Below are 13713 nucleotides of genomic sequence, written 5' to 3' on the forward strand. Positions count from 1 at the left end.
GAGGTTAGGGGAGACAAGAGGCTAGTGCTTCTAGGCAAGAGGTCAGAGGTCAGATGCCTCTTTTCCAAACCAACAGCGGGCCTGATGCTGACGATGAGGAGAGACAGAAACTACTCTTACTCAATCAATCAAATTTATTTATATAGCACATTTAGACATGACACTTGTCAACCAAAGTGCTTCACATAGCTAAGAACAAAGAAAAGTATAGAATAAACAGAAAATAAAAACAACACGTCAACAAGCACTGTCTTTCCACGGCCTGGCACTTGCTGCATCTGAATTAATGAATGAAGTTTTTATTTTACGGTCTTATTTACAGACAAATCAAAAACACATGTGTGGACTTGCAAAAAAAAAAAAAAATATATATATATATATAGAAAATCACAAATGTACATAATAAGGCAAGCTCACACACAAAATCCAAAATCCACGACTGAAAAAAAGGAATAGGCTGAAGCACATGCTTATTTTTGCCTATCCAGTGACTGTATCACACTGCAAAAATAAATAAAATTTTAACAAGTAATGAAATATTGTATTGAGTCTTAAAATCTTATTAAAGACTAAATCTGCCAATGGGATGAGATTGTCCAATACAACTAAACTGCCTCAAAGATCTCTTGGAAAAATGGCAGATTTCTTGTTTCAAGATAAGATTGGGCATTTATTTTTTTTAAATTAGAAAATCCTTGAAATAGGAGGAATTCTGTCACCCCGGAGGCAGATAATTTTCTTGCGCGGATCCAAACGCTGTATCACCAATTGCTAGATCCTACCTACTTATATACCGGCAATATAGATCCTACCTACTTATATACCGGCAATATAGATCCTACCTACTTATATACCGGCAATATAGATCCTACCTACTTATATACCGGCAATATAGATCCTACCTACTTATATACCGGCAATATAGATCCTACCTACTTATATACCGGCAATATAGATCCTACCTACTTATATACCGGCAATATAGATCCTACTTATATACCGGCAATATAGATCCTACCTACTTATATACCGGTAATATAGATCCTACCTACTTATATACCGGCAATATAGATCCTACCTACTTACATACCGGTAATATAGATCCTACCTACTTACATACCGGTAATATAGATCCTACCTACTTACATACCGGTAATATAGATCCTACCTACTTATATACCGGTAATATAGATCCTACCTACTTATATACCGGTAATATAGATCCTACCTACTTATATACCGGTAATATAGATCCTACCTACTTATATACCGGTAATATAGATCCTACCTACTTATATACCGGTAATATAGATCCTACCTACTTATATACCGGTAATATAGATCCTACCTACTTATATACCGGTAATATAGATCCTACCTACTTATATACCGGCAATATAGATCCTACCTACTTATATACCGGTAATATAGATCCTACCTACTTATATACCGGTAATATAGATCCTACCTACTTATATACCGGTAATATAGATCCTACCTACTTATATACCGGTAATATAGATCCTACCTACTTATATACCGGTAATATAGATCCTACCTACTTATATACCGGTAATATAGATCCTACCTACTTATATACCGGTAATATAGATCCTACCTACTTATATACCGGTAATATAGATCCTACCTACTTACATACCGGTAATATAGATCCTACCTACTTATATACCGGTAATAAAGTGAAACAGAATGCAATTCAGTCCGATTATCAGGCAAGAACACGAAACAATGGTTAGGACTAGATCAAGAACAAGTTGTATTAGTGTAACGGTCAGGCAATATGTTGTGGGTATTGGAGTGTGCTTGTGTTTATGAGAGGGAGGTATTGGGTTGCTAAGAGTTTGCTTGTTAAATATCCCATCCACACGTGTTTTTAGCACGGTTAGCAAACACGTTTAGCTCAGCATCGGCTATCTAACGTTAGCTTTGTAGCTAAGAGATTTGATTGGCATTTGCTGAATATTTAGAAAAGATGAGTGAGTGTTTGTTCGCTTGCCACACTTGTTCGCAGAGTGCTGGCTTTGCCATGACTATAACATTGAATGAATGAATGAATGAAAACTTTATTTAACAGATTGCAGAATGGGTACAATACAGTACGGCTCAATACACACAATTGTTAAGGGGATGCAGACCAGAGAAAGACTTTTGTCTTGTTTACAGAATATCTGCACAAATAACAAACTGTATAGTCAAAGTCATGAACTGTAGAAAAAAACACGTTTTTCAGTGAAAGGGACCTTTAATGACAGGCCGAAGATGCCTGAAAGTCTAATAGGTGTATACATTATAGTTACTAATGTGAGTACATGTATGTGTTACAGTGTCCTGGATACCCGAATAGAGAGTACTACTACGTAGACTTGGAGGTGTCTGAGCTGTATACTGTGAACAAGGTAATACACTAGCTGACAAACTGTGTTTGTGTGAGTGCATGTGTGTCCATCATTTAGTCTGTCCATCCTTCCATCCACCCTGTGTGTCCATCCTTCCATCCACCCTGTGTGTGTGTGTGTGTGTGTGTGTGTGTGTGTGTGTGTGTGTGTGTGTGTGTGTGTGTGTGTGTGTGTGTGTGTGTGTGTGTGTGTGTGTGTGTGTGTGTGTGTGTGTGTGTGTGTGTGTGTGTGTGTGTTTTGTCAGACATACATGTTGTAAGACCAGTTTCCAAAAACCCTCTTTAACTCTCGTACTGTATTAATTTGGGCCCATTCTGAGTCCAGATGTTCTTAGTGCTTCAGTTCTTTAGATACCCTTGGGAAGCTGGGCCTCTAACCTCTGACACATCTGTCTATCTGTACAGAAACATGCCTTTGTTAACAAACAACAGAAGCTTCCTGCGGAGACTTCACTTGCTACCCATGGCAGACAGGGTGTGGACTACACTGTGGAAGATGCACGGTCAATCAGTGAGGGCCATCTGTTTCTCCACCTAAGTGATTACCCCGGATCTTCTTCTTGTCACAGCCGACAACAGGAATGACTCCCCGGTCTCATCCTATTCCGTTCATCCTCCTTCCTCAGTGCCTTTTCCCTCAATTTGCTGAGCTGCATTAAAACGAGTGTGACGACAAGGGGCATATCTGTTGCTGATTGGCTGGAGGTGTCCCCCTTTTGGGGAGAGGAAAATGCTGACGCCATCCTGTCCGATACTTGAAAACGTTGACCGATGAATCACAGTGGTCTCTCTTAGGACATTGATTTGCTAGGTGGCATAATGTCATATCTGTTTATTCCTAAAGGGTCTGTTTTGTTTTTGAATAGATTTCTGTTGGGATATGGGAATAGTTCAGATGTGATTTGAACTGTTATCTCTTCTTGCGTCGTGTCCACCGGTCAAACGTGCTCTATAGAATCTTCCTGGACCAGGCCTCGTCTTGGGCAGTCAGTCTCCATGCAGGCCTTTACACCCTGCTGTATGTTTGTGGACGTTAAGAGGAGCTGCTACTGATTGTAGTGTCTATGGTGCTGCGAGTTTCTCTTTTGTCAGAACTACAGTTTCAAAAGTAAACCCAGCTAATCCAGAGGTTGTACTCATGCTAGACACATTTTGAGGGGGAAAAATGGACCGCTAACTATATGAAGACAAAATCAAAACCGACACAAATGCTAACTATATGAAGACCAATTTTGGACAAAAGCAACAACTGACACAAACACGATCAATCAAAAGTATATTATATTGTCTGGCCAAATGTACTGTATGTAGTATAATTTTCAGAAGCAACATTTAGCTGTCAGGAGACTGAAAGATGATCAAAGCCTTTGGAGTCTGTTCGCAAAAGTATTACGAGGCAGTGATGATCGTGCAAAAAAAAAAAAGAGCGCAGCACAAGCCCAGGGACCCAGATACAGTATAAGTGAAACCACATTTAGAATGGAAAAATCTTTTAAGGGAGGCAGCGCAGGGATTGGATCGGGAAGTGGTCGGTTTTCATAATGTAATTCAATTGAAAACATCTAAAAGAGAAGGAAGACCGGAGAATCTAAGTTGGTAAACATGTGCTCGTTGGATAAGTGACTTCAAAAGCGGCATCTTTGTTAAATAAATCAAAATATAAAGTCACCACCAACTCAATCGCTCCCCTAACGACTTGATGTGGCCCACCGTTCTCCTTCTGAACGGGATTGTTTTTAACAGGATGATTCCTAACATTTAGTTTTGGTGTTCTGCATGCATTCCTCTTGTGGGCTTGTTATGCTCATCTTCAGAAGTGGGCCCTCCACAGCTGCACCTCATTATGGCTCTGTAGGTGAACCATCGTGATGGGCTAGCAGGGGGAGGGGGGGTGTCTGTATGTCAGGAAGTCAAGGACCAGAGCGGTAGCCGCACGTGGCAGACGCTTGTTTACATTCCACGCGTCTCCTCCTTCATCTCCTCTCTCTCTCTCTCCCCGCGGTACAGAAGCGGGGAAGACGCCGGCTGCTCTGGTGAAACAGGCTCTTCCTACGTTCGCGACGTCATGCCTTCTGCGATCCGTGTATTCAAAAACTTTTTGGTTTTTGTTTACATGCATTCTTTTCCCATACCGTTTTTGTCAACTTCACAACATCATCCATCCATGGACCAATAAGCCAGTTGCATACAGGAGCGCTCTGTCATGTAAATACACTACTGTTGAAGGTATCGTCACCGACTACATTGTAGATTGTAAATGCTGTGTGTTTGTTTCAATGTATAAAGATGTATTTATTTTTTTCTTCTTTTCTTCCTCTTAATTAAATGTTATTTTTTACTGAAGCACTGTTTTAATATGATAACAGTGTCACACCACTATGCAGCTATGTCAATGATTGTTCTGTACAAAGTTAAGTATCAGATGACAAAGATTAAATAAATAAAATATTTGTTTTCTACAGAGTGCAAGCTCATGTCGTCGTCAGGAATAGGGCCCGCCGCTCTGATCACCCTCTGGGATGGTCGGAAATGGACCGTTACTATCACTCTTGAGCTATCGATACGCCTATTCCCATACTGCCAGGAGGTGTTTAGCCACTCTCTCAGCTAATCCAAAAAGCAGATTAGCTTTAGCAGGGATTATGAACAAGGTAGTTCTAAAAGAGTGACGCCAGTAATCAGCCTGCGTCAACACACACACACACACACTATTTTTCTATTCATTCTGTTTAAACCAATTGGGTTTTTCTTCACAGTTGCAGATAAAGATTAGGCTACACTAGTATTATAGTATTAAAAGAAACTGAGTTATATTCATTAAAGAAAGTTGATTTAATTGATTTAGTTGGGGTGGGGCTTCTCCCTGGGCTGGGGCTGGGGCTGGAAAGTTCATTTAATAAAAATAAAAAATACTAATTTAATCAGATTAATCACTTTATTCAAATTGAGGATTTAGTTTCAGGATATTTATAAAGAAAAAAAATATATATATAAATTTATTAAAAAGAAAATTTAATATATTTTCTTTGTAATTAAAAACGAAGGTTCGAACGTTCGTTCGAAAAACCCTGACGAAGTTTGAATCCCAAAAACAGGCTTCGGGGACAGCCTTAAGACACATTGTACTATATCAGCGTATGCAAAGTATTGGCTTGATGAGGCACATGTGGTGGTCAGGGGAGATAGTTTCCATTCATGACGTCTCGTAATGCGAGCACTGCCCCGCGGTGGAGTGTTGTATATCTGCTGTGGTTTGGTGAGATCAGTGCTGGTGTCATTTGATTTAATGCGATGTTTATTCGACCAGGCCAAGAAACAAAGGACCCGCTTGCGGTGACTGGGTTCAACACAACTGTGGGTGTGTGTGTGTGTGTGTTTCAACCGTCTTGTCGTGTCAAAGGTGAGTGACGGATGGAAGGCAACGGCGCCGTCTCAAGGTGCACCGTGACCACGCCCGGCACGGAGGTGAGCCGTGACCTGTGATGTCATCACTGCCGCCGCCGGGGCTGGGTGGAGCGGGGGAGGGGTAGAATGGAGCGCTGCGAGTGCAGGAAAAGGTCATCGTACGCGGACTAACTCTGTGATGACACCTTGTCTTTGTTATTGCCTAAGGGACACACTGTAAAACATTTTAACTAGTATTTTAATATCGTATTTACAGTAAGGAAAACAGGGGATGAATGGGGTGAGAGAATGTGACCTGTTCTAATCCAACAGAATTAGTTTAAAGAAATATCTTGAGGCAACAATTGTCACTTGTCTTGACATGACGCAGGTCACTGATCCAAGCTAATTTGGTTTGTTTTGAGAGAATCCTATAAATGAGCTAATTTCTCCTGGAACAAGCGGAATGATATCATCTCCTTGGCTGACGTTTTGCCCTAACCCTAATGATTTTAAGAGTCAAAACTTAATTAAATGATTAGTTGAGGTCGAGATTTATTTTCGCAATGCAGTGGTCCCTGCGAGGGAGGGTGTGGAGTGAGTGACCTCCACTCGTCCCCACCCAGTTCAGCACAGTCCATCTCCAGCTATGGAAAGCTGAGTTGCCAAAACCTGGCAACCAGCTGAGTGACTCACCTTAGTTAGATGCACTGAAAGACTCAAATTACTTCATAACGCTCACTAAAATGACTTGATGACACACAATAATCTTGTTTGGACCTGATCCCTTAGGAGAAGTAGATGTGTAGTAAGTCATCTTATTGCTGATTCTATACTAGCCATATTGAACCGGCATCCACCATAACAACACTAGGGTGTGGGGCGACAGTGGCTCAGGAGGTAGAGCAGTCGTCGTGGTAATCGGGAGGTTCCTGGTTTGATTCCCGCTTCTCCCGGGCAGCGTGTCAAAGTGTCCGTGAGCAAGACATTTAACCCCTAATTGCTCCCGATGAGCAGGTTGGCACCTTGCATGGTTGCCTCCACTGTCTGTGTGTGAATGGGTGAATGTGAGGAACAAAATTGTTAAGCGCTTTGGATAAAAGCGCTATATAAATTAATTAAACTGGACTTTGACGAATTTGCACATGCATACAATGTCGTCATGCAGTGACACACACATGCGATGGGTGGTACACACATGCTATTTTCTTTTTGGGTCGCCGATTAAATTGTCCTCTCTGCGTTTGACCCATCCCGTCGTCCTTCCCCCTCAAGGGCAGCAGGGAGCAGCACCATTTACCATGTAGAATAGAATAGAATAGAAATACTTTTATTATCCCGAGGGAAATTTGACACTGCAAATCGCTCAACATTTAAACATTTAGACAGAACAGGTCACGAATAAGAATAACAAAACAAATCAAATTGCCTAAGATAAGAGTAGAATAAAAATGGAATAAAATATACAGTAAATAAATACAGTAAAAATATACTGAGGTCTACAGTAGGTGTAATATTGCACAGTGCTGTTTCAAAAGTAAGAGTCCAGGAAGATGCTAACTGTCACTCTGTGCTCAGTGATGCAGTGAGGCACAGTGATGCATTGTATAGTCTGATGGCTGTTGGAATGAAGGACTTCCTGTGCCGTTCAGTGCTGCATTTAGGTAGTGTGAGCCTAGCACTGAACATACTCCTCCTGTCAGCCAAGTCTGTGTGTAGTGGGTGGGAGGGGTTTTCCCTGATGGCCTGGAGCTTAGCAAGGCTCCTCCTCTCTGCCACCCTCGCTAGGGAGTCCAGCTCCACCCCAACCACACTACTGGCCTTCCTGACCAGCTTATCCAGCCTGTTTGTGTCCCCTGCTCTCAGTCCGCTGCCCCAGCAGGTCACAGCGTACAAGAAGGCGCCCGCCACCACCGACTCATAGAACATCCTCAACATCCTTGTACAGACATTGAAGGATCTCAGCCTTCTGTCGTGACTATGTACAAGGTAACCCTCTCATTATGGAAGTGCAGGGCAGAGGTGTGTGTGGCAAGAGGACAGGAGCTCACAGCTGTCCCCATGAAGCTGACCGGTGCTGTTAATTAGGAGATTTTATAGCCAGGATCCCTCTTATCTACCACACCTACTCCCATTTCTAAGTCCAAACTTACAGTATGGCACGTGTCTTCTCTCATGTCCATCTTGACAGCCTTCTCTTCTCTTCTTTTCTCTGCTCACATTCCCCATGTGTAGGTGGGTTGAGGAACACAGCGAGGAGGAGGAGGAGGAGGAGGAGGAGGGTGTGCTTGTTGAACGATTTACTGGTAATTGGTCAGGCCAAGCTGGAGGAGCAGGAAGAGCCAGAGAACGAGGTCAGGGTCAGTGCAGTGGAGGCAGAAAGAATCATGCTGGAGCTGGTAGCAGGGAGGCTCCATCTTGAATTCTCCTTTTATGAACTGGTGAAAATGTACCCTGTGTTATGCATTCATGAGTTTGTTGCTGGGTTAATATTATTAGTTAGTTACTAGTAATAATTAGAAAGGTGCGTTCAGTAGAGCACAAATAAATGTTGCCACCCATTTATTTTCTAGTAGCCTACTCATTAGACGGGGCTTGAGTGTTGGGGGCGGGGCAAACATAGACCAATGAAAGCAGATCTCCCCGCTTTAATCCTATTACACTCTATTACACTATCACATTATTACACTATGACACTGTACTGAGTTTATTGACACCTCCCATAAGTCTCTATGACAAACGGTTCATGAGATATGAAAGGGGCAGGGCTTAATTTACAATGATTCAAATGAATTCATAAATGTTTTTAATGCTAGCCCATGTTGTAAACAGGTGCCAGAGGTGTAAGATCATACTGAATATGTATTTCAATGGACAATAATAATGAAAATTAATTAAAATAAAATACTTGTCATTGACAAATTGGAAAAATATTCCAGAATCCACGTCACTGGCCTGCTATCCGCCTATGAGCAACGTCTCATCCTCATCAGCCCTGTCGTTTCTGAGATTTGCTGCAGACAGTGACACGCACACACAGACACACACACGCACGCAACCGAATTACATTATTTCCCCAGACTCCCGCCTGGTGGAGATAATGAGTGGAGAGGTTCTGTGTTGTGTTGACTCCATATCATAACACACCCCACACCGTGGGTAATACCTTGAAGACTTGAAGACCACTTCATAGCTTCTCTTATTGTGTTTTAATATGAGTATCTTGGCTGGTGTTATAAATGGGTACCAGCTGGTGTCTCCATAGGGACTGGTCGGGTTTGGAGGAGCGCCAAGAGCTATTAGACTTGAATTAGGCTTGTGACAGATGTTACCCAAGGCAGTAGCACACCATCAATCTGTATGTAGGAACTTCATAGAGTAGTTTCCTACTTTTTTAATGGACTACCTTAATAAATCTATACTTTCATGAGATGGTTTGTCGGAAGCCCATTATCCCTTTAAACAACAATCTCAATTTCACTCTCTCTCTCACACTCTAGTTCTATGTATATATTTCTTGTATACTGATAGGACTACAGAACTATTCTTTGATAGCTTAGTACAGTACGTCTGTTTCTTACAGGCAGTGCTGACTAATGCTGAGTGTGGGTGCCTGCACAGCATGACAAAGAAATCCATAATCCTTGAGGTCACTATATAGGTGACCGTATTTGATCATTTTGGAAATTAGCCTACCTAGGCTAAGTAGGCTTTCAGGCTAAGTAGGCAACCTGGGTGTTCCTGAAGTGATCATGACACAATGAGCTGTAGCAAAACCTTTCTGTAGGCGTCGCTGAATGGCTACAGAGAACAGAAGGGTGATAACCTGGAGTGCAGGGGGAAGACGAGGGGAAAACAGAAGAGATGGTCTGGGTTTCAAAGAAGAATGAGAAATAACTATACAGGGTTTGCTTACCAACTTAGTACACAATATCACAGTCTTAGCCAGCTTCGTCTGAGCTCCCATGAACAGCGTGACCTGGTGGTGGTCAATCCGATAGTTTGTTCAAGTTTTTGTCGTTTTTGGTTGGTTGGTCTGGTGACAAAACAACACTGCTTTTCTAACAAAGAAGAGTCCACGGGGTGTTCCTGTAGCGCGACGACGGCGGTCTGCATGTCCCACTTCCTCTGGAAGCATCACCTGAACTTTATCGAGGCGACTACTTGTCTGCTCCCAGTGTACGCATGCCCACACATTTATCAACAGTGCTTAAAGGAACACGCCAACATTTTGGGAAATTAGCTTACCGTCTTCTCCAGAGAGAGACAAGAAGATCGATACCAATTTCCTCTCTGTGCGTTCAGTAGAGAGCTATCTGGCTGCATGTTAGCCTAGCTTAGCACAATGAATGGAAGCGGACAGTGCCGGTTAGTCCAACACCTCTCCCGAAGACTAACCGGTCATGTCCGCTTCCATTCATTGTGCTAAGCTAGGCTAACGTGCAGCCAGATGGCTTTCTACTGAACGCACACAGAGAGGAAACTGGTATCTATCTTCTTGTCTCTCTCTGGAGAAGACGATACGCTAATTTCCCAAAATGTTGGCGTGTTCTTTTAACCTCTTAACTCATTCTGCGCCAAACCCGAGATAGTTTGGGTTTCGAATCCAAGTGTTGAGCGCTAAACCCTTTTCTTTTTTCCGATTTTCCCATTTTAAACACTCGCGTGGACCTGCCTGTGTCTCCCTGGCACCGCTGCCTACATTAAAATTGCAATGACGATCGAATCCCGACAGGTGGCAGTATCGCCTATCTTTTGAACTGGGTCTCTCAGTTGTCTATCAGTGCCTCGGTGTCTCGGGCTGCAGGAATCCCCTCCCCCTCAAAGTGTTGCCGAATTTCTATCAGCATGTGTGAGATCCACAGCCTTGGTTGACGCGCGCATGCGCTTTTCCGTAAGAAAACAGCTGAGATGAATTGTTTGGTTTATAGAAAAGAGTATTTATTGCCATTTACTTGAAGCTTTGTTTAGCGTGAATGGGTTCCTACCGGATGACGTGGAGGTGTGCTGGCTTATTCCCGTTGCATGGTGTCCTGTTTCCAATTTTTAAAGTTCCAAATCCATAGCGCTTGCGGCGGTCAAAAACCGTCTGGGCTGCATGCCTTACATTCCAGTGTCATGTTTTTTACTAGCGCACCAGTCCATTGATAAAGTGAGTTCACACACCAGGGTGCTGTAATCACCGGTTCAAAATGGGCTGGACCAGACACGCCTCCACGTTGTTGAAGCAACACACATCCAAGTCATAACAAATAAAAGATGTTATCAATCAAGTTCATTTCAAATCGTTTTCCAAACAATATTGCTTCATATTTTTAACTAAATAAATAAATAAATATTAAGGACTGAATCTGGCTCCAACATAGCGGCCCCTAATTGTTCTGTAAGAGAACGGTACAATTACCAACAAAATCAGGAGGAGCCAGCCAAAACAAAACAGATTTCATATTCTAAATTACATTTTCTTTTTTTTTTTTTTTTTTTTACAGCCATGTTCCCCCGACGAGGGATTCAAAAGTTCTGCTTTCAAAAAACGCAAAAACTCACGGTCCATAAGGTCCCCCCAACGAGGGATTCAAACGTTCAGCTTTCAAAAACGCAAAAAAGCGCCTCACAGTCCACGAAGTGTGTAATGTGTGCGATGTCCGTGTGAGAGAGGGGGGGGGGGCCGGGAGAAAGAAAAAGAAGGGGATATGGTGGGGGGAGAGAGAGAGAGAGATATGGGGGGGGTCTTCTTATGTTTTTGCCTCAAGGAGTAAGACAAGCTTTGTGATGGGCCTGATCAAGGTGTTGGTCTTGGTTTGCACCTCGACTTGTCTCACAAAACCCTTTTTGTCTGGCCGGGTTTGTGTGATTCGTCCCATGATCCACGAGTTTCTAGGAGCAGAGTCGTCTATTATTAAGACAATATCACCGGCCGCCATGTTTCTCCTTTTCTTTGTCCACTTTTGTCTTTCTTGCAGTTCTGGCAGGTACTTGTCCACCGTTTCCAAAACAGGTCTGCCATGTATTGCACTTGACGCCATCTTCTCTTGGCATAACAGTCGTCTAGGCTGAATACTCCGGGTGGCAGTGAATGCTTTTCTTTGAGGAGAAGGAGGTGATTTGGTGTGAGAGGTTCCAGATCCAGAGGGTCATTGGAGGCTTTAGAGATGGGCCGATCGTTAATTATGGCTTCCACTTCACATAAAAGTGTAGCCAATCCTTCCTCATCCAGAGTCTGTTCCCGTGTTAAAGCTCCAAGAATGCGTCTGACTGTTCTTATTTGTCTCTCCCATATTCCACCGTGGTGTGATCCCGCAGGTGGGTTGAATGTCCATGATATGCCTTTCTCAAGTAAGGTGGCGTGAATCTTGAGATTGTCCAGATCTTGAATAGACTCTCGTAGCTCTCGTTCTGCCCTGACAAGATTCGTTCCATTATCAGATCTCATGGTCTTGACTGTGCCTCGTCTGGCTACAAATCTTCTTATTGCATTAATGCACGAGTCTGTATTAAGCGTATGAGCAACCTCCAAGTGCACTGCTCAGATATTCAGGCACGTGAAGATCACGCCATACCGTTTCAACATTGTTCTTCCTCTTTTCATTTCAAATGGGCCGAAGTAGTCTACACCCACGTTTGTGAAAGGTGGTTGGTCAGGTAGCAGCCTGTCCTGGGGTAAGTCTGCCATGTATTGTGTACCTCTGACGCCACTCGACCTCCTACAGTGGACACACTTTGCGATCACTGCCCTGACTGCAGAGTTGACCTTAGGTATCCAATACTTTTGCCTGTGTCCAACGGTTTCATGGACATGTCTGATGATTAATGTCGTTACATGATGTTTTCTTGGCAGAATGGCGGGGTGCATGGCCTCAGGGGGCATTGCAGACCTGACCAATCTTCCACCAACCCTTATTAGCTCATCATGAAGAACTGGGGTAAGTTTATGGATGTGACTGGTCTTCTTCACAGCCGTTCTTTTCCTTAGTGACTCTAGTTCCTCTTTGTATTCTGTTGATTGACAAAATTGGATAATGGCATGTTCGGCTTCCTGTAAGTCATCAACAGACAACAGAGCTTTGCAATTTCCTTTTTTCTTTTCCGGTGCACCTTTCGTTTCCTTCTTTTCTTTGCAGGCCTTTTTTAGTGTTGCTTTAATCCTCAATATCCATGCTACGGCTTTTCTGAGACGATGCCACTCAGAATAGTAGGTGATTAATTTCATGACTGTATTCACAGACTGATCCACGGGAGCAACATTTGTAGTGAAGACCTTTACTTCCGGATCGTCCTTTGTCAATGTGCATTCTGGGCATTGTGGCCACTCCGATTCTGGATGTTGCATGAATTCAGGACCTTGTATCCATGTTGAATTCAAGAAGTGAGCTGTTGATAAGCCTCTCGATGCGCAGTCAGCGGGATTCAGAGTGCCGTTGACATACCTCCACTGTGTAACATCCGATTCCGTACGGATGTTGCTCACTCTGTTGGCAACAAAGGTGTGATATCTTGAGGTTTCATTGTTCAGATACTTAAGCACAGATGTGCTATCTGTCCAATAGACCGATGGGATCAAAGGGAGTTCAAGTTCTGCCTGCAGAAAGGTATCCATTCGTACAGCCATTGCTGATGCTGTAAGCTCGAGCCTTGGGATGGTGATGGGTTTTAATGGTACCACCCTTGCTTTGCCCATGACAAACGCGCAGTGGACTTTGTGCCTGTCGTCCAGCAGCCTTAGGTAGGAGACTGTGCCGTAACCACTTTCACTTGCGTCTGAGAAGTGATGGAGCTGCGCAGAGATTAGGTATCCAAAATCCTCTGGCATGAAGCATCTCTTAACTTTGAAGTTTTCCAGCTGGGACAGGTCGGCTAGCCAGGTCAACCATCTTCTTTGCAGGTGTTGAGGTTTCAAGTTTCAAGTTTCAAGT

At 43.1% G+C, this 13713-nt stretch overlaps 1 protein-coding gene across 1 annotated transcript in view; it reads left to right on the forward strand.

Annotated features, from left to right (window-relative positions):
* Positions 1-2946, forward strand: part of impg2a (interphotoreceptor matrix proteoglycan 2a) — a gene marked incomplete at its 5' end in the record, with an annotated part of 47456 nt that extends 44510 nt beyond the window's left edge. The window contains 2 exons of the mRNA XM_084311483.1: positions 2346-2417; positions 2822-2946. Of these exons, the coding sequence (XP_084167609.1) occupies positions 2346-2382 (37 nt within the window). The 3' untranslated portion in view covers positions 2383-2417; positions 2822-2946. The remainder of the gene's footprint in view (positions 1-2345; positions 2418-2821) is intronic.
* Between the last annotated feature and the right edge of the window lie 10767 nt (positions 2947-13713).

Source organism: Notolepis coatsorum (assembly GCF_963971535.1).
Source record: "Notolepis coatsorum genome assembly, chromosome: 3".
In the NCBI taxonomy this organism is placed as follows: Eukaryota; Metazoa; Chordata; class Actinopteri; order Aulopiformes; family Paralepididae; genus Notolepis; species Notolepis coatsorum.